Source organism: Orbicella faveolata, unplaced genomic scaffold, assembly GCF_042242905.1.
Source record: "Orbicella faveolata isolate gen_17 unplaced genomic scaffold, um_ofav_v1 contig_46, whole genome shotgun sequence".
In the NCBI taxonomy this organism is placed as follows: Eukaryota; Metazoa; Cnidaria; class Anthozoa; order Scleractinia; family Merulinidae; genus Orbicella; species Orbicella faveolata.
The window spans coordinates 18,316,874-18,340,000 of record NW_028301576.1 but is presented as its reverse complement, the minus strand read 5'-3'; the positions used below and the strand labels follow the sequence as shown (position 1 = coordinate 18,340,000).

At 41.2% G+C, this 23,127-nt stretch overlaps 2 protein-coding genes and 1 pseudogene across 3 annotated transcripts in view; 2 read left to right on the top strand and 1 right to left on the bottom strand.

Moving 5' to 3' along the window:
* The window catches only part of LOC149098733 (uncharacterized), a 3,266-nt gene extending 865 nt beyond the window's left edge, over nt 1–2,401 (bottom strand). Inside the window, exon 1 of the mRNA XM_089277920.1 lies at nt 1–2,401. This exon is cut by the window's left edge and continues 617 nt beyond it. Within this exon, the coding sequence (XP_089134046.1) occupies nt 1–2,401 (2,401 nt within the window).
* LOC110067405 (uncharacterized) overlaps nt 1–10,569 on the top strand; it is a 31,811-nt pseudogene extending 21,242 nt beyond the window's left edge. The window contains exons 4-5 of the transcript XR_016203585.1: nt 5,746–8,099; nt 10,354–10,569. The product of XR_016203585.1 is annotated as an uncharacterized LOC110067405 (transcript). The remainder of the gene's footprint in view (nt 1–5,745; nt 8,100–10,353) is intronic.
* On the top strand, nt 3,099–4,286 carry LOC149098732 (uncharacterized). Its single transcript, XM_089277325.1, has one exon. It carries the CDS (start codon nt 3,159–3,161, stop codon nt 4,266–4,268), a length of 1,110 nt encoding a protein of 369 aa, XP_089133451.1. The 5' UTR covers nt 3,099–3,158; the 3' UTR covers nt 4,269–4,286.
* Nucleotides 10,570–23,127: the final 12,558 nt, after the last annotated feature.

Below are 23,127 nucleotides of genomic sequence, written 5' to 3'. Positions count from 1 at the left end.
TGGTGGCATTGATCTTCAGGCCTACCTTCGCACTTTGTACCTCCAAGGCTCGTGTCTTATCCCTCATATCCTGTATTCTGTGCGACAGTAGGGCCAGATCATCGGCAAAGTCAAGATCTTCTAATGATGTCGTAAAGGTCCACTGAATACCTCTTTTCCTGTCAAAGGCTGTCCTCGTCACCCAATCCAGGGCGACCAGAAACAGCAAGGGAGATAGCAGGCAGCCTTGTCTTACCCCGGACCTCATATCCAATGGTTGCGTCTTCTGTCCATTGTGTACCACCTGTGCGGAGAAACCCTCATAGAGAACTCTGATGATGGTGACTATCTTGTCAGGCAACCCGTAGTGCCGCAACAACCTCCACAAAACATCTCTACTGATACTATCGAAGGCCTTCTCAAAATCGATAAAGTTGATGTACAAGGAGGACTGCCACTCGATACTCTGTTCTATAATAATCCGCAGTGTTGCTATTTGATCCGTGCAGCTTCGACCTGCTCGAAAGCCCGCCTGTTCCTCTCTCAGCTTTTCGTCCAACGCAATCTTGATGCGCTCCAGGATCACTCTGCAAAACACCTTACTTGCCATGTTCAGCAACATAATGCCACGCCAGTTTTTACAGTAGCTCAAATCACCTTTCTTGGGCAGCTTGATTAGCAGACCTTTTCTCCACTCCTCTGGTATCTTCTCCTCATTCCATATCCTGTTGCAGAGGCCCAAGAGAACCTCCTCTGATGTGTCCCCTCCCGCCTTAATTGCCTCTGGTGGAATATTGTCACATCCTGCAGCCTTCCCGTTTTTTAACTTCTTTATAGCATTCTTGATTTCAATACGTGTAACGTGACCTGTCCTGATGTTAAGCTCGTCATTTGGCTCCACCTCTGGCGGGTTGATCGGCTCCTCATGGTTAAGCACTGTTTGAAAGTGCTCCCTCCACCGGTGCATCTCCTCCTCTGCTGTCCTGAGCAACACGCCTGCCTCATTTCTCACTGGCTTACAAGTATTCTGGATCCTCCCACTTAGCTTTCTAGTGATCTCGTACAAAGTCCTTGCATCACCTCTCTTTCCAGCCTCCTCAGCTCTCTCAGCTTCTGCTTCCACATACGCCCTCTTGTCTCTCCTACACCTCCTCTTCACCTCCCTATTTAACTCTTGATATCTTTTACTTGCCTCTCTCTTCTGGTTTCTTGTTCTGGCCATGTTTATGGTGTTTTTTGCCACCTTTCGCTGCTCGATTAACTCCCAAGTCTCCTTGCTGATCCACTCCTTCCTGTTTGCCTTTGCCCTACCCAGCACCTGCTCGCAGGTCTCCACATAACCTTGTTCAATCTGCCTCCATTCATCATCCACTGACAGTTCCTCCTCCTCCATCAACTGCTGCAGACCCTCAAATCTGTTATGCAGTGCTAGCTTGAATGCGTTCCTAACCTCCAGATCTTTCAGCTTGCTGACCTCAAAACGCACTCGGCCACTATCCCCCTTTCTCACTTTGGCAATCCTTAGCCTGACTTTTGCCATCAACAGGTGGTGGTCTGACCCGACGTCTGCTCCACGCATCGCGCGAACGTCCTGCAGTGAGCTCCTCCATCTCTTGCTAAATGCCAGGTGGTCGATCTGATTCACAATACCACCATCAGGAGACCTCCATGTCCGCTTGTGACACTCCTTATGGGGGAACAGCGTTCCACCGATTACCAGTTCATTTGCCTGACAGAAGTCCGCCCATCTCTCACCATTTTCATTCATCTCAGCTCTTGCTCCATGTTTACCCATCACCTCCTCTCTGCCTGTGTTATCCATTCCCATCTTAGCATTCATATCTCCCATGACGATCTTCACATCTCTACATGGCACCTGCTCCAAAACCATCTGTAGCTGGTCGTAGAAATCATCCTTCACCTCCTCCGTTGCCTCATTTGTTGGGGCATAGAATTGCAAGATGGTAACCTTCTGCCACCTCGAGTTGAACCGGGCTCTGATTATCCTCTCAGACACTGGCTCCCATTCCAGCAGACATTGTGTAGCTTCTTTGGACAGAATAAAGCCAACTCCTCTCTCATGATTTTCACCTTCATCCATTCCTGAGTATAGCACAGTTTCGCCTGTAGCTACCCTCAACTTCCCACAAGAGTTCCATCTCATTTCACTTACTCCTAGAATACTAATACCATACCTCTGCATCTCCTTGATCACCTGTACGCACTTACCAGTCTCAAACATTGTCCTAACATTCCATTGCCCGATCTTCACACACGCTTTTGGCGACAGCAATTTCGTCGGCGGTTTATGCGTCATTCGCTGCTTCGCACCTTGTTCCAACCAGGTGTTAACATCTTTTACCCCTGCTTCTCGATAGGGTGCAGTGGTAGTTCTAGCTTCGGTTTCTGTAATAAATAGCATTTCCTGGGAGCGAGTTATCAGCCCGCCGCCCAACCCCCAACCTGGAGGACCAGGGGCTGTTCTCCGTCTGGCCTCTACCCTTCGACCAATCCGGCATGGTTAGACCTGCCAGGGAACAAAGTCCCCGCCGGCACAGCTCTCCGGGTCATGAAGACACACAAGCTTCACCACCACGGCAAGGTGTCAGCCCAAGGTGAAGATTGTCATACTACCAGCCGACAAAGTACGTGTCACTGTTGTTATGGAAACGACTGACTACTTTGACAAAATGGACGTACTTGTTAACGACAAACAAACTTACGAAGAACTTAAACGCGATCCGACGCCAGCACTTCAACGTAAACTTAACAGCAAAATACTTACGCTTAAAAAGACTGACGCTATTGACACTCAACGCTACTATCGACTGAGGTGCTCAGTACCTCAAGCACCGAAACTTAACGGACTACCGAAACTGCACAAGCCTGGTATACCGATGCGACCTATAGTGTCATTCTGTGGGTCCCCTACGTATCAACTGTCTAAGTACTTGACGACCATACTGCAATCCCTTACCGACAAATCAAGACGCAAACTACAATCTACGGAGAACTTTATTGACGCTATTAAGACAGTAAAGATACCTGGCGACTACAAACTTGTGTCTTTTGATGTGAAATCACTGTTCACCAGTACTCCACTTCAATTAGCATTACAGTGTACCGAGACCGCTATACAACAATCTACTGTTAAACTACCGTTACCGACAGAAGACATCATGGACTTACTGAACCTTTGCCTTACATCGACTTACTTTCACCAGAACGGTAAGCACTACAAACAGTTGCATGGAACAGCCATGGGGTCGGCTGTTTCTGTTGTTGTTGCAGAAATTGTGATGCAACACGGGGAGGAACGCGCCCTCGCAACTTGCCGACAAACGATACCGCTTTGGTTACGCTACGTTGACGACACCTTTACCACCCTTCACAAAGACGAAATTGACGATTTTCACGACCACCTAAACGAAAAGAACGCCGACATCCAGTTTACTAAAGAGATCGAAGAAAATGGAAAAATTCCTTTTCTAGACTGTTTGGTAAGCCGCGACAACAACGAAGTACGAACGACAGTGTACAGAAAACCGACGCATACCGACAGATTACTTGACGAATTATCCTACAACCCGACTGCACAAAAAGCCACGACTATAAAGACTTTGACGAGAAGAGCACAACTAGTTTGTGACACACCGGACAGCTTGCCTGACGAAAACAGATACCTTAAACGTGTTTTTCACAAAAACAACTACAACGCTGACTTTATTAGACGAAACATTTACCGACCTACTGAAGCTGACGCTACGAACAGGTACCCTACACCTGTTACTACAGTGACCATAACTTACATTAAGGGCACTTCTCAGACCATCTCAAGGATCCTACAGCCCTACAACATGCCTGTAGCCCACAAACCTACAACTACGTTACGACACTTACTGACCAACGGGAAAGACAGAGACGAACCTAACAACAGACAGGGAGCAGTTTACAAGATCAAATGCTCCGACTGCCAGACTTCCTACATTGGTGAGTCTGGCAGAAACCTTGACACGAGACTGATTGAACACGAACGAGCCACGAGAAATGGTGATGCCAACAATCACATTGCTGTACATCATCAACTGACAAACCCCAACATTGACTGGAACTCTGCTCAGTGCTTAACCTACAGTACAAACTATTTTCAACGACTGACTCTGGAAAGCTGGTACACTAACCTAGAACAAACGCCTCTTAACAGATGTCAACAACTACCGGCGCCTTACAAACGACTTATCCATGACGGAAACGAAACCGACAAACAGACTTCTAACAGACCGACTTAACAATACACGGATCAAAAACCGACCTATTTGACTAACAATAGACGGATCGAAACCCACCAATGACTGATGACAAACTTTACACTAGTCTCAGCCAATACCATCATGGCTATACCGACCAATCACGTTCAACGGACCAGACTTATGACATCATCGACTGACAAACACTATTCACTTGACTCTGAAGATGACTTCCGCTCAGGGTTGTCGAAACGTCAGTCACCAACAACAGTTCTTTTCAGAACTACACTCACCCAGACGATCACACTATACGAACCACAGGCTTATTTACTGAACAACGTCTACAACAACCTTTCCTAGAATTTTCTTTAATGTAAGGAGACAAAACATCATGACAAGCGATTAGAACTGAACTCTGTGAAACACACAGATATTTCAACATATTTCAACATATTTCTAATGTCAGATTCGTGCAGGGACGAAATATTCTTCCAGTTTTTGGTTCAAAAGAGTCGGAACTATCCTTCCGTAGTTGAAAAGAATTTATAAGTCACAACCTGTTAGCATTCGAAACTTGATAAAATCGGTTGCTTAGGCTTCCAGTTGAGGTGCATGTCAAATAAAAAAGTTTGTGTGACAAGCATAATCATACCTGTAACAGTAAGTAATTTTGAGGAAGTTGCACTTCTGAGCCAAACTGCAGAAAACTTGCTAAAAGTTCCCATTCCTAGGAGTTGCAATAATCAACATCTTCTCCGACTGAGTTATGACTGAAGTTGTCTGGATAGCAAAGTCGATCGGGTAAATGTGCCCCTTCGGTTTCCCGCTGTACATAAAATTTACGAAAGACCAGGAATTGAAATCCCTGAAGCTTAGCCAAAATTCAACAACAAGCATTCTGCTGCTGATCCAAACGCATGCACATTTTGTTATTGTCTGGGGTACTCCGGACCGTTCGTTTCAGATACGTCACCGAAATCAATTAAATATCTAAAATAAATATCTCAATGGGGCTTTTCAGGGGCAATGAAACCAAATGATGAAACAAATAATGCAAATGAACATAACATGGTGAAAATTCCCAACTGGCGGGAGGCAGACCAGTTGGCTATTTACGAGCATGACCGAGGAGTTGAACTAGGGTCTAGCGAGGAACAACTCCAGCTAAGTGGTCAGTGCGGAACTGGAACCCGCGACCTCCGGATTTTAAGTCCGGCGCCCTCACTACCGGGCCGGGGAGAAAGCCTTACAGGAACTAGGCAAGGAGGTAACAATACAGCTGTTACCTAGTACAGTAGAGCAAGCACGAAGAATAAATAGCAAAGTTGTAATCTAATATCCACTCACTCTTTTAAACTAACTTGGGCTGGCAGCTGGTAAACATACCATTTATCATTTCTCTTGCTTTTATAAATTCGTTGTTCACAATACACATCAATACATGTCAGGAATAGGGTTTTCAGTTTTACTCAACAAAAGTAAAATGTTTAACTGCCTTATCCGTTTCTCGTTCTCGCAGAACCCTTCAACCTTGAAAAGTGCCAACAACAGCTGCAGTCTATTTATAACACCGTGAGCAAGGTGAAAATCATCCCGTGGGACGAATGCTCTGCCATTCATATTGATGACATCTACACGCAATTATCCTGGGTCAGGGATGACAGGAAACCCAGTGGAGTGACACAAGAGGAACTGGAAGACTACATCGACATATTCAAGGGCGACAAGCATCATCCTAATCCAAAGCGACTTCTGGTGTATGGACGGCCAGGTATAGGAAAAACCACATTTTCCAAAAAGACTGCTTTCGACTGGGCTAAACAGAGGAAAGGAATCCTAAAGAAATTTGATGTTGTGCTGCTGATTAAGTTGCGAGATGTGTGTGATTTGAAAGATATCCGTGATGTTCTAAGAGCTTCCAAACTGCTGGCTAGTGATGAAGTGGTTTCAGTTGATGATGTCTATGATTACATACTTCATAATCAAGAAAAGGTGTTACTCATTTTGGATGGCTATGATGAGTACTTCTGTACTTGTGAGCAATCCCCTGTCCGTGACATTTGGGAGGGCACACTACTGAGGGATTGCCATGTCATTATGACCACACGGCAAGAGAAAGCTGCCGAAGTAAGATTTCCCAGCCACGTGCAATTTCAAATAAACGGTTTCAAGAGTAACGATCAGGTCAGAGCGTTTGCAAGCAAGTTTCTGAGAGATGAAGAAGAAGTTGAAGAGTTTCTAAGCTACTTACACAAAAAACATTTGAAAGGCATGGCAGAAATACCTCTCCTCTTGTTGATGCTCTGTTTAGTCTGGAAGGAAAGTCACCTTAGGGGACTGCCAAAATCAAGGGCCGTCATTTACACAAGTTTCCTTCAAACCTTACTCAATCACTCTATCGAAAAACATGTAAAAACAAAGCAATTTAGAAAAATAGACGACCATAAAGAAGAGCTCTGTACATTAGGCAAACTTGCCTTTGATGCACTTTTGCAAGATTTTCTTTCTTTTCCTTTTAGCAAACGGCCTAACGGCATTTTAGTTACGAAATTAATTGAAGTCGGTTTGTTTCATGTCCTGAATGTATCAAGTCTAAATCCCGAGCAAGCTGTATATTTTATACATAAATCAGTACAGGAATTCCTTGGAGCTTTGTATCTCAAGGAGGAGTTGTTAAAAGAAGAAAGTGCAACCTGTCTGTCCGATGTTGGCTCCTTAGCAAAGATTGTCAAGATGATTGAAGTTCTTAAATTTGCTTGTGAGCTGTCAGCAGATGCGGCATGCGCTGTTCTGAGTCATCTGGGGATCGTAGGAAAGAAGGAAGGTCTGACAAAGTACAACTTCACTGAAACACCTTGCATTGAAGATTTGTCTAAAGACCAAAAGCAGTTTCTAACCCTTATTTCACAATGCTTTTTTTGCTGCGCATCCGAGAAGAGGCGAGATCTCTATCCTATGTTTTTGTCCTACGTTGGAGGTGTTTTATTCATTAATTCTGACCAGCTGCATAGCGTTGCCAGCGAGCATTTTCTGAAATTTGCTGCGGCGCCTGAGTTCATTTTCTACTCTCACGGTAAACATACAGAGCAAATCTATCGAGACCTGATCACTGTGGTGGACGACCTCAGTGCTGTTGTTGTCAGCTGTTCGGGCGAAAAGAAAGCCTCGGATTTCCTAAAAAAGTATCGTTCAGTAGATGATTTTTTCCTCAAGAAAGAAGACGGGAAGATATACCTTTATATTGCTCAAATTCATGATAGGCATTCTGCATTTTCCACTGAAATGCTAAGAGAGCTAATTTCATTACCAGAGTCTACTCAGAAGAAGAAGTCGGTTAGTGACCAGTCAAATAAACCAGACAACTGTGGCGCTTTGTGTTTGACTGATAACACTGATAGTGCCTGTGATAACATTCAACATGGTCTCTCCTGTGTCTGGAGATTTTTGATTTCTGATATGAAAAGGCAAGAGATGGAAACCCTCATTGCCGTTTTATCCTTTGTGACTTCTCCACGTAGTGTAATCATTTCTGGTGAAGGACTTGCTACTGATCCTGTGTTGGTGGAGACTCTGGTTTCACGTATTAAATTTACAATTAGACTTGATAGGTTGGAACTTCAGCATATCAATTTGACAGCCAAGCCTGCTTCTGTCATCGCATCATCTCTGTACCAGGCTCCTAACTTGTCTTATCTCAACTTGTCATCTAACCCTCTTGGTGAAGGAGTAAGTGATCTCACGCGACATCTCAGCCGAGCTTCTCAACTGGAGTTCCTACAGCTTCATGGTGTTAAGATGACAAAAAAACAAGTGAATGATTTGACTGAAGTTGTACGTCAGAGCAAGATCCACGCCTTCTCGTCATCTTACCACGTACGTTTTGCGTCTTTTGTTACTATTTGTTTTAACTGTATACCGTAATAGTGAAATAACTTTTGATTTCGCAGTTTGCTTTCTTTTCCTTGTTTTGCAGAGGGAACGTTCGATTTTGTTTAAAATGAAAAGGCAAGGGCAAAGTTTTGCGGATAAATTAAGCGCGATAAACCAGTCGAATTCTGATCATAAAGAGTTAAATTTTCATGTCACATTGGGACGAAATATCCATTTTAGTTTCACTGCGTGCATTGTTGTGGCTCTGCTGTAAATCTGCTTGTTTTTCTGTTGCAGTGCTTTGCACTTATATCGCTTGTCTGAGTCTCTCTATTACTCATTGCTCGGCATTTTTAATCCTCCATGGCATGTATGCAAGTTAGAGTTAGTAGCAGTTAGTAGCAGTTTTAAATTGATCCCGAAACGACATTTTATGACGGAGAGTTAATCTGCCTTTCAATAGAATTACATGTAATTTCTGGAAGTTCAAGAACAAAATGATTTAAATGAACAAAACTTAACAGCGTCCGTCAAACTATATCTCTTATACCTAATTTCTCTTTTGGAAGGAAATCCTTCCGGCGCTTGCTAATTCAGTGTTTTCTTTCTATATCAATTTGCACTGGAATGTCCGCCAAAAGCGAATCCTGTTTCAAATTTCTTTTCCGAATCGTCAACATTTTACTCGAAAAGTCTTCAAAGAACAACGTGTGTGAAATTTGCGAATAGAAAATGCCCAGGCTGTAAATCTATTTATGCTAAGAACATTAATTCTGACACGCACAACAGTCTATTACTGAGGCCCGTGACATAACAGAGAGTAAATCCGTAAAAACCTGTTTTAGCAGTGATGTCTCAACTGACTCGTCAACGGTCTACCGAAAAGAATTAAGGAAAGCGGGTGGGAAAAACCTTACCTTAGGTGAATGGCATTTTGACCTACTTCGGCTTGCCTGTTGTCTCCTTCGCAGAGGTTTTCAACGGCTGGCTTTCTTGAAGTATGCATCATCTATAATTCGTCGGATTTAGACTTTTATTCTGGCTATTCGTGAGTTAACTTTGGTCTGATTTCCTTCTGACTGAAACAGTGGCGAAAACGTTTTTGTAAGAAACAAACAGTGAGGTATCACTTCTATTTCCAGGTCTACTCTGGGCATTAAGTCGCCGTAACGTAAGGCGACTTTGGGCGATTTAAGGCGACTTTGGGCGACTTAAGCAAAATTGGCAGAAAAAACAAAGTGACTTTAGGCGATTAAAGGCGATTTTAGGTAACTTTAGGCGACTTTAGGCGACTTGAGGCGACTTTATTTCACTAGAGTAAGCAACAGTCTTTCCATGCTAGTTTAAAATTATCTACTAAATCTCATGCAATAATTTCTTGTTTACTTTTGTATTCACTTAAGTCACCATAGTCTCAAGTATCCAGATTTCAAACCATTTTAGACTAAAAAAATGCTAACATAGATCGCTTGTTAGAAAATAATTGGTCGTAATATTAGCTTGAACTTGAACTCTAAGTAGGGGAGTGGGTTTTGATAGTATAATTATAACTTCAGGAGAACATTTTACCGTCGTATTGCAGCTTTCATCTTTCTCATCTGGCGCACCGACAAAATTGCAGACTTCATAAATTCTTACTTCCAGAGTTCGTAAGGGATGTGAAGATTTAGCTGACCTTTACGATAATGTGATCTATGTAGCTCCACCATACCTCGTAAAGGCCGAATTTATACTAGGGAAGAAGTAACCGTCTGAGAGGGATGATTCGTCTGTCTGAGACGAATAAACTGTCGACAATCTATGCATCGAAGATCTAAGTCGAATTTGGCCACATAATTCGTCTAGACACCGGATTTATAACTAGACGATTTATTCGGCTTATACGGTGAAATCGTCTCAGACGGACAAATCGTCTCCTAATATAAATTCGGCGTCGAATTATTTGCCCCTAGTGAAAATTGGACCAACTGTTAATAAACAATATTTGAATTTTCAGCACTTTTCAAGGAAATGTAAACTTAAGATTCTTATTTAGTAGAATACGTTTCAATAGAAAAGCTGCGGTTTAAATTGCGAGCTGAGTTGAACAGAGAGTAGTTTTGTCCAGAGATTACCTAGTGTGAAAAATGTCACTAGCCAGGGAAACGATATACAGTTTCAGTATGTTAAGCTGACAGATCTCTTATCAACAAGTAATGGCGAGCTTTGTCGACACAGGCGATGTTGTCTGAGCGCATTTTTGTTTGTTACTTGACAGGACGAGAAAGGAGAACTCAAACCTGGACATGACTGGCCATCTGAGGACTACTGGAAAGCGCTCTGGTGCTATAGGCTAAAAGACCGGTAGTTAGGGTCTGGCGTATCAGGCGAACAGAAGACGAGCTGGAGACTGGAACCTCCAGTTTAATCAAAAGATGAGCTGTAGAATGGGACCTTAAAGGAGAAGGTCACTCCAAAAAGCTTACTTTTTTGTCTCCACCCATATTAAGTAGACAGTGGGGCTTTCCACCCAGCGTAGTTTCAGCTTCTACAGTGCCTGCTATCGTGAAGAAATTTTTCCCAAAGAAGCGCAAATTCGACTTAGGAGGCCGCCATGGTCAGGCAGTCATGTCGTGTTTGGGTGACGTCATTCCGTCAGACTCAAAATTGGCGGGAAAAGACCCTGCAACTGACTTTGCATCGTTCACAAGGTCAGCAAAATGTATTTTTTTAAGCGATTATCCCTTCACTATCTTCACGTCACTGTTATCATTTCCGGAGTTTGAAGCATGTTTGGCCAAAAATAATACGACTCAAGAGCAGCCATAACCCAGAGTGGGAGTTAAAGGGCTTGTCTGAAGCCTTTTGGAAAACATCTCTGTTCAAAATGGCGGTAACGATGTCGAATTTTGCCCTTCTTTGGAGACGAATTTCATACGGAAAACCTGCACTTAGAGGCAGAAATTTTGGCGAGTGGCTAAACTTAGTGCAAGGTTTTTATCAGCGTCGACAAAAATATTCCTTTTTTGAACTGACCTTTTCCTTTAACTGAGCATCAATTTAAAGGTTTTTGAGCATGTCTCTTGTACTTTATTAATTTATTTTGTCCAGTTATTTTAGTGTATATATGTCTGGATTTATGAAAACGGTGTTAAAGACTGAATCAAGTGTTTCTTGCTTTATTTGTTTTTTTTTTCATTGTTTTTTTTTTTTCTGCTTTCGCTATGACAGCAGCTTGGAAATCTTACCTAGCATGAAATGTAGAAACTCCTTGACGCATGTTTCATTTACTTAGGTATTTTTTTCATTATTTATCGACCACCACCCCTCCCCCCCCCCCCCCCCCACCTCCTTTTCAATTTGTGTCAAGTTTAGCCCAGGCTACACTCGTCTGAATTCAGTTCGCGCGGTGACTCTGACAAGGAGCGACCGATTAGCGTTCTGTATTTGCTGTCTAAAGGAAGTCTGCCCGAGGACATCATTAAGTCCAATGAAGGCCCAAGTCTAACGATTTGCTAGTAAGCGTCTTCCATTATCGTACGTGAGGCGGGCCTGAGGAGATGTGTAAACTGTACGGGTCACATTTAGTCCCGGAACAGTAGGCCGTTCGCCCTGTGGCGATAATGTTGTGCTTGCTTTAGACAGCAAAACTCTTTAGCCACATCGATTTAGGGCTCAGACGTACAATGCACTAGACATTTCTAGCTGCTGTTGGCGTCATTTGCTCTGAACTTTGATGTAGCTAAAGACTTAAAAAAAATCTGTTGAAATCTGGATGTGCCATTCCGCGCTCGACAAAATTGAAGTACATCCGGGACATTACTATTTGCGAGCAAAACATGGCCACGAGGAGAGAGAAGAACATGAGTTCAAGCGCTGATCGTGAGTAGAATTTCCTTGTTTTATCAATTTTAGGCGTTCTCGGCTTAGCTAACTATCAGAACTGTCTGTGATTCGCTGACGCGGAAGAGATTTATTTCCGTGACTTCCGGGCGATAATTAACGTAACGACTCATGTTGAGTGTTCGCTTACTGCTGACTATGGCCTAGTTTGTTTGAGGTTCAATGGATTCTCGATGTAGGAAGCTCTTGTTCAGTCCATTTAGGATGATGCAGGCCTTTAGAAAGCGATAGATTAGCTCTCCGCCGCGGTTTTGATATCTGTACGTTCGTGTTGGTTTAGACTCCAATTTCATGTTGAAAGCACTCTTAATTAAATTGTACAATTCATGATTCAACGAAAAGACGGTGAATTCAGTCTTCCTGGCCTCAAAAGGCATACAGGAGAGTTATTTACTGTTATTTGAGCTACGATAAGCCTCGTGGAAAGCTAGCTCTAGGACAGAATTGTATCAAGGTTATCAGCGACAAGTAAAATGCTATGGCTATGTTTTTGCGAATCCGGTCAGATATTGAAATGAAATGTCACGTAACGGCTACTTTTTGGCTGAAATGTACAGGTAAATAATCGGTTCCACTGCTTACCATGCTCTTGTTAGCCTTGTTAGCATGATTGGCTAATTTAACCCACAGTAAAAACATAGTGAGGTCATTTAGGTGAACTCGCAGAGGTTAAGCCTGTTTAAATTAGTGCCGCGGCGAATCAAATGATCAATTTAAGCTCTAATCTAGCTTTGTTTGGCTCGTTCGACTCATTTGCAGCGACTTCAAAGGCTTGTATAGGCATGTTATGGACTCTATTAAGAGTACACGAGGTAGATAGCACTCTCAGTACGACATGGCCATATTTGTGTACATTTTCTAACCGATTTTCCAAAAACATGCCCGCTATTTTGGTGCAAAGTCTTTAACACGGTTTTCATAAATTCAGACATATATTGGCACAGAATGTCCTAAACTGCTCAGGGAATTCCCTAGTTTGACTCTAAATGTTTTAGAAAGATCGACAGAAATTAGACACGCTCGTTTTTCGACCTTTCTGGGTCATGCAGTCTTGTTCCCTTGAAATAATTATATATATTTATTTATTTACTTGTTTATTTATTGTCGTGTTTTACTATCTATTATTGTATTTCTTATTTAGTTGTTTGTCTAACTATTCATTTGTGTTGTGTTTTTAGTGTAAGTGCGTCCAGTAAATGTGACTGTGACTGTAATTATCAATGTATAAAAATGAAGAAAACAAACTGTTAAAAAAAAAAAGCACAAGGGGCACACAATCTTGATGAGTAGGAAGAGAGTAAATAAAGGAATGAAAAGAATTGTAAACCTTTGTCTCCTGTTGTAATCTCTACCGAAATCTCTGCGAAACCGCTACCTACATATCCTGCGTTACAGTAAGCGTAACACTGTAGCTCAAAACTCGTACCCAGGCCTTTTCGCCTGCACAATTTTTTTTTTGGTTTACCTATAATATTTTATAACATAGCCTTGGCAAAGCGTGCGTTTTGATTGGCTAATACGCCCGATTCATTTGCCCGTGGGTTGCACGCTGACGTCAGTTTGTTTATTTGTACTTTTTCTCGGAAATTTGAAGTGAAGTGCGTTCGATACCTGGGGGAGGAAGGGGGTACTCTAGCAATTTGCCGATAGGGTGTGTTGCTAGGAACATCAAATTTTGGGGTTATAGCGGCGGATATTCAGTTAGTATTTGGACATCTGATTGTAGGCCGAGTACCAGAAATACCTTCTCTATTAATATTTCATACTTAACAAATAGATTCCATGTTGCCGTGCGTCTGTTCAGTAATAGATCACAGAAGACGCCAAAATGTGGTAAGAACATCAGTGACACACTTGGCTATCGCCCCGTGTGCTACGTTTTTGTTCTTCCACATTTTGACGTCATCTGTGATCTATTACTGAACAGACGCACGGCAACATGGAATCTATTTGTTTTACATAATAACGAAACAAACTACTACAGATAAAGCTTTGTTTATTTCAAAATCTTTCAACATAACTCGAAAGCCGGCCTTTACCCACTTTGGCGAACACGAGAAAAAAGCCATTTGACGTAATTTGTTGTCTATACAAAATGAAGCAATCTTATTGGTTGCTATGCGTAGCAAAGAATTGTGATTGGTCCAGGAAAATCACGCCACTGTCAAACTTGACTCGAGCGTCGCTTCTCGTGGGATGAAAACTTACAGCGAAAGCAGAATTGAACTGCGAAATCTCAAATGTTAAAGAAATGCTGGATAAGTCAAGTCGGGTTTTGTCATCAGAGCAGCCCTGTGAGCCGAAAAGCGTGGATGTTGCCTCGAATATTGCAGGAGTTGAAAAATACACTCGGAAAACTTGCGGTTGTGGTCAACCCTGGAGGCCATTCGATCGAGTTTTGAACGGAAAGGAGCGTTAGTGACGGTGTAAATTTGTGTCCTCTGTGGTTGACTATTCCCAAATCAGTTTGAAATAGTGTCGGAGACACCTTTTAGCTGCGATACAGTTGGCCGTCAGCTGTACTTTGCTCGCTGCTGTGCCCTGAACCGGACTGGAACGTTCGCATCGGAAAGCAAGGTTATGTGTTTTCTTATTTAGCCACATTTAATGTTTTGATGTTTCATTCCTGACATCAATCAGTGTGTCAACAATTATTTTGAGACTGAGAAAAAATGAATTTTTTAAATAAATTAATTCCATAAACATTTTTTTATTGGGTTTGTTAAATTCGAGATAACGCAATGGTTGTCGGCCTACTAAGACCAATTTTGTGTTTGGTTTAGTCTCGCTCAACTGCCGACTGAGACTGCTCGAGTATTTTTTCTGAGTCATTTTCTGAAAACGAAACGGCTTTATCTTTCTTCTTCTAGCTAGACTATGCTTCTAGTACCTGTTCAATGCATCGACAATGCTTTTTTGTACCTTATCTTTTGTCCAATCATGTAAAATATTATCTAAATTCTCAAAACTTTCCGCCATTTTTAAACACGGAGGGAAAAACTTTGTAATGATGACGTCAATCGTGCGTCTGTCCGCTAATAGATCATAGGCGAGAACCAATCAAAATGCGAGAATAACTTGGGTTATTATATAATAAATAATATTTCATACAATAATTAATAAAAAAAATCAGAAACTCAATTCTTTTTATATTAAGATCCACGACTGTTTTGCCAGATCCTGATTCCTATACCCAAAGCAGACTGCTGGAGAAGCATACCCTTGACAGGAGCGCATACTAAAGCCCATTTATGTCATTCCCTTTCCAGGGTTTTCCAAGTTGTGTATTCTTCAGGGTATTGTTTAACTCTTGTGTCCTTTATTGGCATCACATGTCACATTACTCTAGCCGGCGCATCGTTTAGTAAAGTTACATATGTTTCTGGTACTGCGTATAACAATAGAAAAGAATAACAGTACATGAAACTTTATTTCCAAACATGAACGTTTTTCACTTAAGTTTACATGCAAGCTTACACCCGGCTTACATCATTTAAGACCCTATTAAGTTGACCTGCAGTGAAAACCCTTGAGTGGTGTTCATTGCCATTTCTTTTTCGTCGTTTGCTGTGTTACGTTGGAAAAAATGCTGTCTTTCCCACGGTCAATGAGGTTGTGTTGATTTATTCGAGCTATTGCGGTCGAGCCTTGCAACTTCATTCTCACAGAGAAGTTGAATCTCAGAGTAAAGCAGCTGACTCCTGAAGGACGACACAGATCACAAATCGATATGTTACCCAGGCAGTTTCGGAGAAAATACAGCTTTCTGGTGCTTATATAAGTGCCTTTAGGCATTTTAGCTAGTAATAGTTCGAATAAATCAACATAACTTCACTAACCTTGGGGAAACTGAAACTGCGACGATTCCGACGACGAACGAAGAAAAACGCATGGAAATGCACGGGTAACACTTCATGTAAGACCTCACTATTATTCTAAGCGAGGCATCACATCAGACCGAGGTTATGTGTGCCACAAAGCCAGTCCAAAATGGCGTCCAAACCCTGAAATCATCTGGCATCGCGGAAAAACGCGGGACATAAATCGCGGGACATAAACCCGTGGGGATGACCCGATTAGTATGCATTCTCCTAACGTCGAACGCAATAATTTTTGAGCGATTTTAATTCAATAAAATTCAGCGCACGTTTTCATTGTAAAACTTTTCTGGCATTGAAAGCCACTTAAATGCGTTCGGGGGAAAAACTTCTACATGAGAGAGTTTTAACTAATTTGTGTTTCAAATAAAATCTTACATAAAGAATGCCACGTTTAAGATAATAGTTTTACGGAGCTTTAATACAAGAGGTATTATCAAATATTGGTAGCCTCTGACGGATTATTTCAGTTCCCGGGTTTCAGTTTTGCTCGATCGCTCGATCGTGAATTGAACTCTTGAAGGAACAGGCGCTTGAAGGAACGACTGCATCGTTCACAAATATAAGCTTACATTTCTAACATTTTCATTTAAGCCACAGTTTTCTATTCATTTAAGCTTATTTAATTTTACCAAATAACTAAAGTAACAGACATTTTCAATTTTTTCAAAGTCATTCATGTGTTCAATTTCAGCCTTAGACGCGCAACTTATCAATCTAATGCGGAGTGGTAAGGAAAACGCAACCCACAAACCTACAATTGAAGAAGAGAATCTCAAACAGCTCAAAGCCAGGGTGTTTGTTCGTTTTCTTCCTAACTTTCGCTTTTAAGAAATGTCTGGTCCCATTTTGTTTTTTTCTTTTGCCGAAGGGCGCCGTGATCATGAAGGACACAGAGTTCAACCACCAAAAGCTTCAACCATGCTCCAACTGAAAATGTGCAGTTTGTGATTAATTCTTCGGAAAACCGATCCAAATTTAGGTTTTAAGAAACACTTTTACCGATCGCTTGTTTCCAGCTTGATATTTTGGTTAACTGAGCAGTTTAAAGTTGTTTGTTTGTCCGAGATTGAGAAAACGTAAACAAAGTCACCGTACAAGAACAGTGTGTCGTTTCGTCACATTTTCGAATGAGCATTTTCGCGCGGTTGATCGTGCTTTCGATTTCATGTAAGCAGGATGCTATTCAATAAATACTACCATACGATAGGAAAGATGTTAACAGTCTCAATGTTAAAAAAAAAGAATCAGACTCAGTTCGCGCTAAAGTCTTTGTCTAACTTATGCAAATTAGAAACTCTGAACTCTTAGTTACTCTTGAAATCGCATATTTAATTGGTTTCCCTTGACAATGGCGCCAAGATGTCGCCGAAACGTCGGATTTATCTATCGTTAGTTTTTGCCTGAATAGTATAGAAATATATAGATTTAGCCAAGCGTAAAAGCGGAGCTCCTGGGTCGGGTTGTTCAAAGCCCGATTAAGATAACCCAGGTTAAGCGAGAACTTTGATTTGAATTTTGTAACTTTGCAGTGAGGTTTTCTGTATATTATTTGACCTTCTGTTTTGAGTTTGAATAATCTCAAAATACACAAAACAAAAGCAGTGAAAAACATTTGTAGACAAGAACTATTTATACTTCTGTTAACTTAAATCCAGGGTTAGCGTTAACTGGCTTCTGAACAAGCCGGCCCCATTTACAACAAGTTTATATGAAAGCCCGCGACCCAATAGAAAACCAGCACTTGGGTCAACTTTAAACTTGGGTCAGCGGTTAACTCTAAAAAAGTGTGACCTCGATGGGCTCTAAACTTGAGCCTGCGATATGGTCACGTGATACTGGTCAGCGGATACCTTGTTTTGACAGGTGTCAATCGACCATAACATGGATGTCCAATATCAAAGGAGGCTATAAATCAAGGCTGTATGTTTCTGTTAACCTTTTAGCTGGGGTATGGCCGCCATCTTGCGCGACTTCTTCGCCGTCGTCGTCGTACGTACGCGCCCACGAGCAATACCGCTAGCCATGATAACCATGAGAAAATCAATTCATTAGGGACTTTCATCCCGAGAAGCCTGGGTACTAGTCTCGCGGTTTGCAGGGACAACAACAAATATGGCGGCAGTGTGACAAGAAAGAATGGGGAAGTGGTTTTGTTGTTTAGCATTCTGTACCAACAATTTACGAACGCGAAATCCTCAAGGGGAATCGACCAAGTTTTATCGTTTGCCCCGTGACCATGAGGTTCAAGCTGCCTACACCAGGATTCTTCAAACGACGGGTATAACCTGGCATTCTGCCCATATTTGTGCGGAACATTGGAGCCGTGGATATAGAGAGAACGCGAGTGCTGATTTTCCTGACATCCCTGCCCCAGCCTCTCAATTAGTGACACTGCAAAAAACAGGCGAAAGCTCAATTAGAGAGAAAAGCAACAAATCCTGCCAAACGAAAAGTAAGTAATCTCCAAAGGAAACTTTTTCTGGCCAAGCGGTGTTGTCGTTTCTGGATCTAAAAAGAGAGAAGCTCCAACAGAAAGAGATCAGCCAACTGCTGAAAGGTCAATGAAGTTATCTAAACGACAGTTACCTACTCGTTTGGGTGCGTTGGAAGAAGATGAGCAGCTATTGAGCGAGCAGCTGACCAATGCTCAAGACATGATTAAAAAACTGAGGACTGAAAATCTCAGTTTAAAAATTAAATTGCGAAACATTGAACAAACCCAGCAAAATACTAATAAACAAAATGAAGAACTGAAGATTGCTGTAAAAAGGCTACAACAAGAGCAATTTAGCTACTCCAATCTCAAGCCAAATACATTTAAGTACTTGTGTGGATTATCTGTTGAACAGTTCAAAATGATAAATTACTGAGTATGGCTAATCTGTGCACCCTGCGTAACAGACGGTTACAGGATGTGGCTGTTTTTATGTACAAGACCAAAAAACACATTTGTCCGAAATATATTGCAGACCTCCTCCATATGACAGACACCAAATATTCACTGAGAAACAAGGAATTCGCCATGCAAAGATTTGATATGACTACATGTGGCAAGCATTCCATCAGATACATTGGCCCAAAGTTATGGAGTCTAATACCCAAAAATATAAGACCTTCCTGCATTATCTGTATTTAGGCAGCGTATTAGAAAGCTTGATTTAAATTCGTTACTGGCTGATGCTCATTGTTCTGATTGTATTCTATGTCGTACTTAATAGACACTTTAGTATTTTATAAAGTCTATATGTATTTGTAAATAGTTCTAAGCCACACTCAACAATCATGCACAGGTAAATAATCTCATTAATTTCATACTCGTTTAATCAATTTTAATTTATTTATAGTGTCCCCATTTAGTGGTTATTTACTGCTATTTTAGTTTGACACTTAAATAAAGGTATTCATTCATTCGTTCATTCTCTGGAATTGTGTGCAGCCTTACAGTAATGTCATCATCTATATTGATTGTAAAGGTACTGGGAAGAGATCTCTAGATAAACCAACAGAACTCTTTGCAGTGCTTACAATCTGTAGACATTCTCTCCATCAGGGTGTGATGGCATTTATGCTTAAAGTAGGAGAGAGCACAATTCAGTGAATATTTGTTAGTTGGATAGTTTTCCTTGAAACAATCTTCACTTGTATAAGCCTTAAGCCTGAAGCTGGGTTTTTACTAAAGAAGATGCCAGACACTTTCGTTAAGACTGGCCATGGACTCACAGACATGATCCTCGATTGTACTGAATTCAAGTTTCAGCATGTATCAAATCTTGATTTAAATACTCTCATGTTTTCTAACTACAAGAACACGATAACAGGCAAAGCCCTCATTGGAATTGCATCACATGGGATGGGTCTTTTTTTTTTCAGTGATATCTAGCCAGGTTCTATATCAGATAACTGTAGCACTGAAAAGTCAGGGGTTGTTCTGTGGATTCAACCAGTAATGTGCAGACATGATGTTCAAACGGTTTAATTAAAGATGTCCTCAATTTTAATGATTCCACTTTTCATTTCATCTCTCATTTTTTGACCATAACGTTTCATCATGCTATTTTGGGGATCAGCCACTTGAATGGTATCTCCTTTGTTTTCAACTCTTACAGCAGATTTAACTTTTAATTCCCTCAGTGGTACCATTGTTATAGAACTCTTGTGTGAGGACCTATGCCATTTCTGGAGTTGTTCTGTACATCTTAAGGCTTGTATTTTCTCTCCAGTTTCATGATAGTGTTTCAAGAAGAGAAGCAATGCTAATACATGGCAACAGATTCCACTTAGTCCTACTGGACAACTACAATGAGCTTTGGTTGGTATTCCATTTTCAAACATAATAACTGTGGGGCGTTGCATGGACTCGTAAGACTTTTTTATCATAGCCCTCACGTAAACTACTCGCTCGTTGACAAGAGTTTTGACATTGACAATTTTTCTACTTGTAAACATCTGTAACGCTTTCTTCTGCTGACCAGCACTACTTTCCCGTTTCATGGAAACATACTGAGTAAACATTTTATTGTTGATCTTGGGCAAATCGTCGTTGGCTGCCCTCCACTTGGCTGTGGCCGGTGGAATATCCGCGGAATCAAGACTACAGGGAAATACGTAAGCTTTTTCTGACTTTGCCTTGAGTTTCGGGACTAGTCCCGGATATCTTGATGATCGATTTATCCTCATTGTTAGTTCTTGTTTTGAACCAGATGTAGGGACTCCGATATCTGCCAACCACTTCACGCAATTTTCCTTGTCAGACTCTACACGTTTCTCCATATTTCTTGAATTTCTTTCTGCATGGCCAACAACTTGAAAGCGGGTATGTGTATTTTCTTAACTTTTACATAGGGTTTTCTACCTCCAAAGACGAATTTCTGATGAAAAAGTTTTTAAAACTATGACAATTCATGAAGGACCGCCATATTTACAATTTTTCCCGCGAAAATTTTGTCCCTACAAACCGCGAAACTAGTACCCAGGCTTCCCGGTATGAAACTCCCTAATGGGTTTCGTTTTCTTTCCTATATGGGTATGGGGCTCCGCTATAAATAAACATCGATAATGTTGATGTTAGATTGTCCAAAGAAGCTACTAAATGAAATACACGATGAGAGTGATAATAAAATTCTATTCATAACGACCGACAATTTCAACATAACCATATAATGGCAATGGATCGTTTTGAACTATGCAAATGCTCTAGGCCTAATAGCAAAACATGATAGTAGAAAGATGGTTGAGACTGTAGCTAACTATGCTATGAAAAAAGGTCATCCTGCAGGTTATATTCTAATTGAAATGACAGCAGGCAATAATAGGAATGACAGAGTATACAAGTCAATAGCTGCTATTCATGAGGGTATTTTGCAGCGTAAGAAGTATGGTTTATGCATATTTGAATCATCAAGCGTGATCACATTCTGTGAAACACTACTAATTATGAATATTATAAGAGATCATCGATTTAAGATTATACATGAGAAAAATACAAAACTAAAATGTTAAACTAGCATCTTGTTGAATCATACAAAGCAAAGGTCAAAGTCACAGATAGAGGAACAAGAAATCATAAAAAACTGACACTACACTTTGATTAAGATTTTTTCGGAATGACCCCCCCCCCCCCCCTCCCTCCGCTCCCTGAAAAGTGGGACTGAAATTTCTCTCACTCAGAGAGCCATTATTTTGAAACCCTTGAAAAAAACTCACTCAGAGATAAGAAAATAAATGGCGTGAATTTAATTTTCGGCATTACAGCACCAGTAGTCAGGTGAACAGGAAGCTATAGTAAGTTTCCTTTGGCAAACAGGAAGTTGTCATCTGGTTTTATAAATATTTATTTGCCTTGATTAGAGGAGCGCACAGGACATCATGGCGTCTCCACTTAGCCTTCACAATTCTTTGACCACTTTTGTTGAATCCAACTACCATGATTGCAAGGAACAGGGTATTGTCTGTTTCACTTGCATTGGCAAGCCTTCCTCCGGGTTGAAAAGCCGTGCATATGTATGAGCAGTTTTTCGAGAGTATTTCCTCGACAGGTTTCCTTTGAATTGTTAAAAGGAAGTTTGTCCTTGTGTGTGGTTGAAAAGGAATAATGAATATTAAATATCTAAATTTGCAATTAATCAGTCAACCCTTTCGCTGAATCAATGAATACCTGTAAAAGAAAATAGGCTGGAATTTTTTCAACTTTGATGGTTTTACACATGACGCGTTTTAGAATAATAAATAGTGGGGCACTGTAGTGTAATACGTAATATCATGGTGTAAAACTGTAGTGTCAGTTGTATTCCATTTTTAAAGATTTTCCAGAAATTTCAAATACAACGCATTCTGTCGAGTAGATGTTTCGAACCGAAATTTCACGATGTTATTGATAGAACATAAATATCGAGCTTCTCTTGACCTTATATGGCTAAATTACGTATTCGCATACCGTAGACTGATGGATAATAAGCAGTTAGTGACTGGCCCAAAGGGAAACAGTGAGTTTTGTTTCCCCGAGACCCTTGTTTTCGCCTCGGGGAACATTGAGGTCGAGGGGAAAACAAAACTCACTGTTTCCCTTGCGGCCAGTCATTAAGTGACACTGTGTTGATATACCTCCCAACTCAAAAATGGAAAGAAAACTGCAAAACAAATATTTGATTGACGCTGGCAAGCACAACAAATTTGCAGCGGTTTCAAGGTGCACGACCTGATTACGTGCGAGTCCAAAGTTCAAGTTGATGTTTCCCTAGGGAGTTAATAAGTTTTGTTCGCCCTAGGGAGTTAGTGAGTTTTGACCCACGACACGTGACACGTTCTCCTCCAATCGGAAAACGTATTTGAGTTGGGAGGTATAACAATTATCTTTAACCCAGACATATTCATAAACAACGAAATCGCTTAAAATGCGGCCGTGTTTTCTTATCCTGCTGTGTAAAATTCTTGCGATGCAGTTGTTTGCTGTGGATGGAAGCCAGTCTGTTTCCTCCTCCCAAGCGGTGTTAAATGTTCAAAACCGCCGTCTCCATGGTCACATGTTCAAGACATTTTCTTCGCCCAGTTTGATCTCATGTGGTTTGCACTGTAACAGAAATCCTCGGTGTGCTTCCACTAATTTTAAAGCTACCGACACTGGTGGAAAAGGTGTGTGTGAATTGAATGATCGTGGAGTCGCGTGGCCTGCTGATGAAAAGGACATGAAACACGAGGAAGGAGTGATTTTCACTCAGTACCGACGCATTGAGGTATGTTCATTTTAAGTCGGCAGTCACAGAATAAATGCA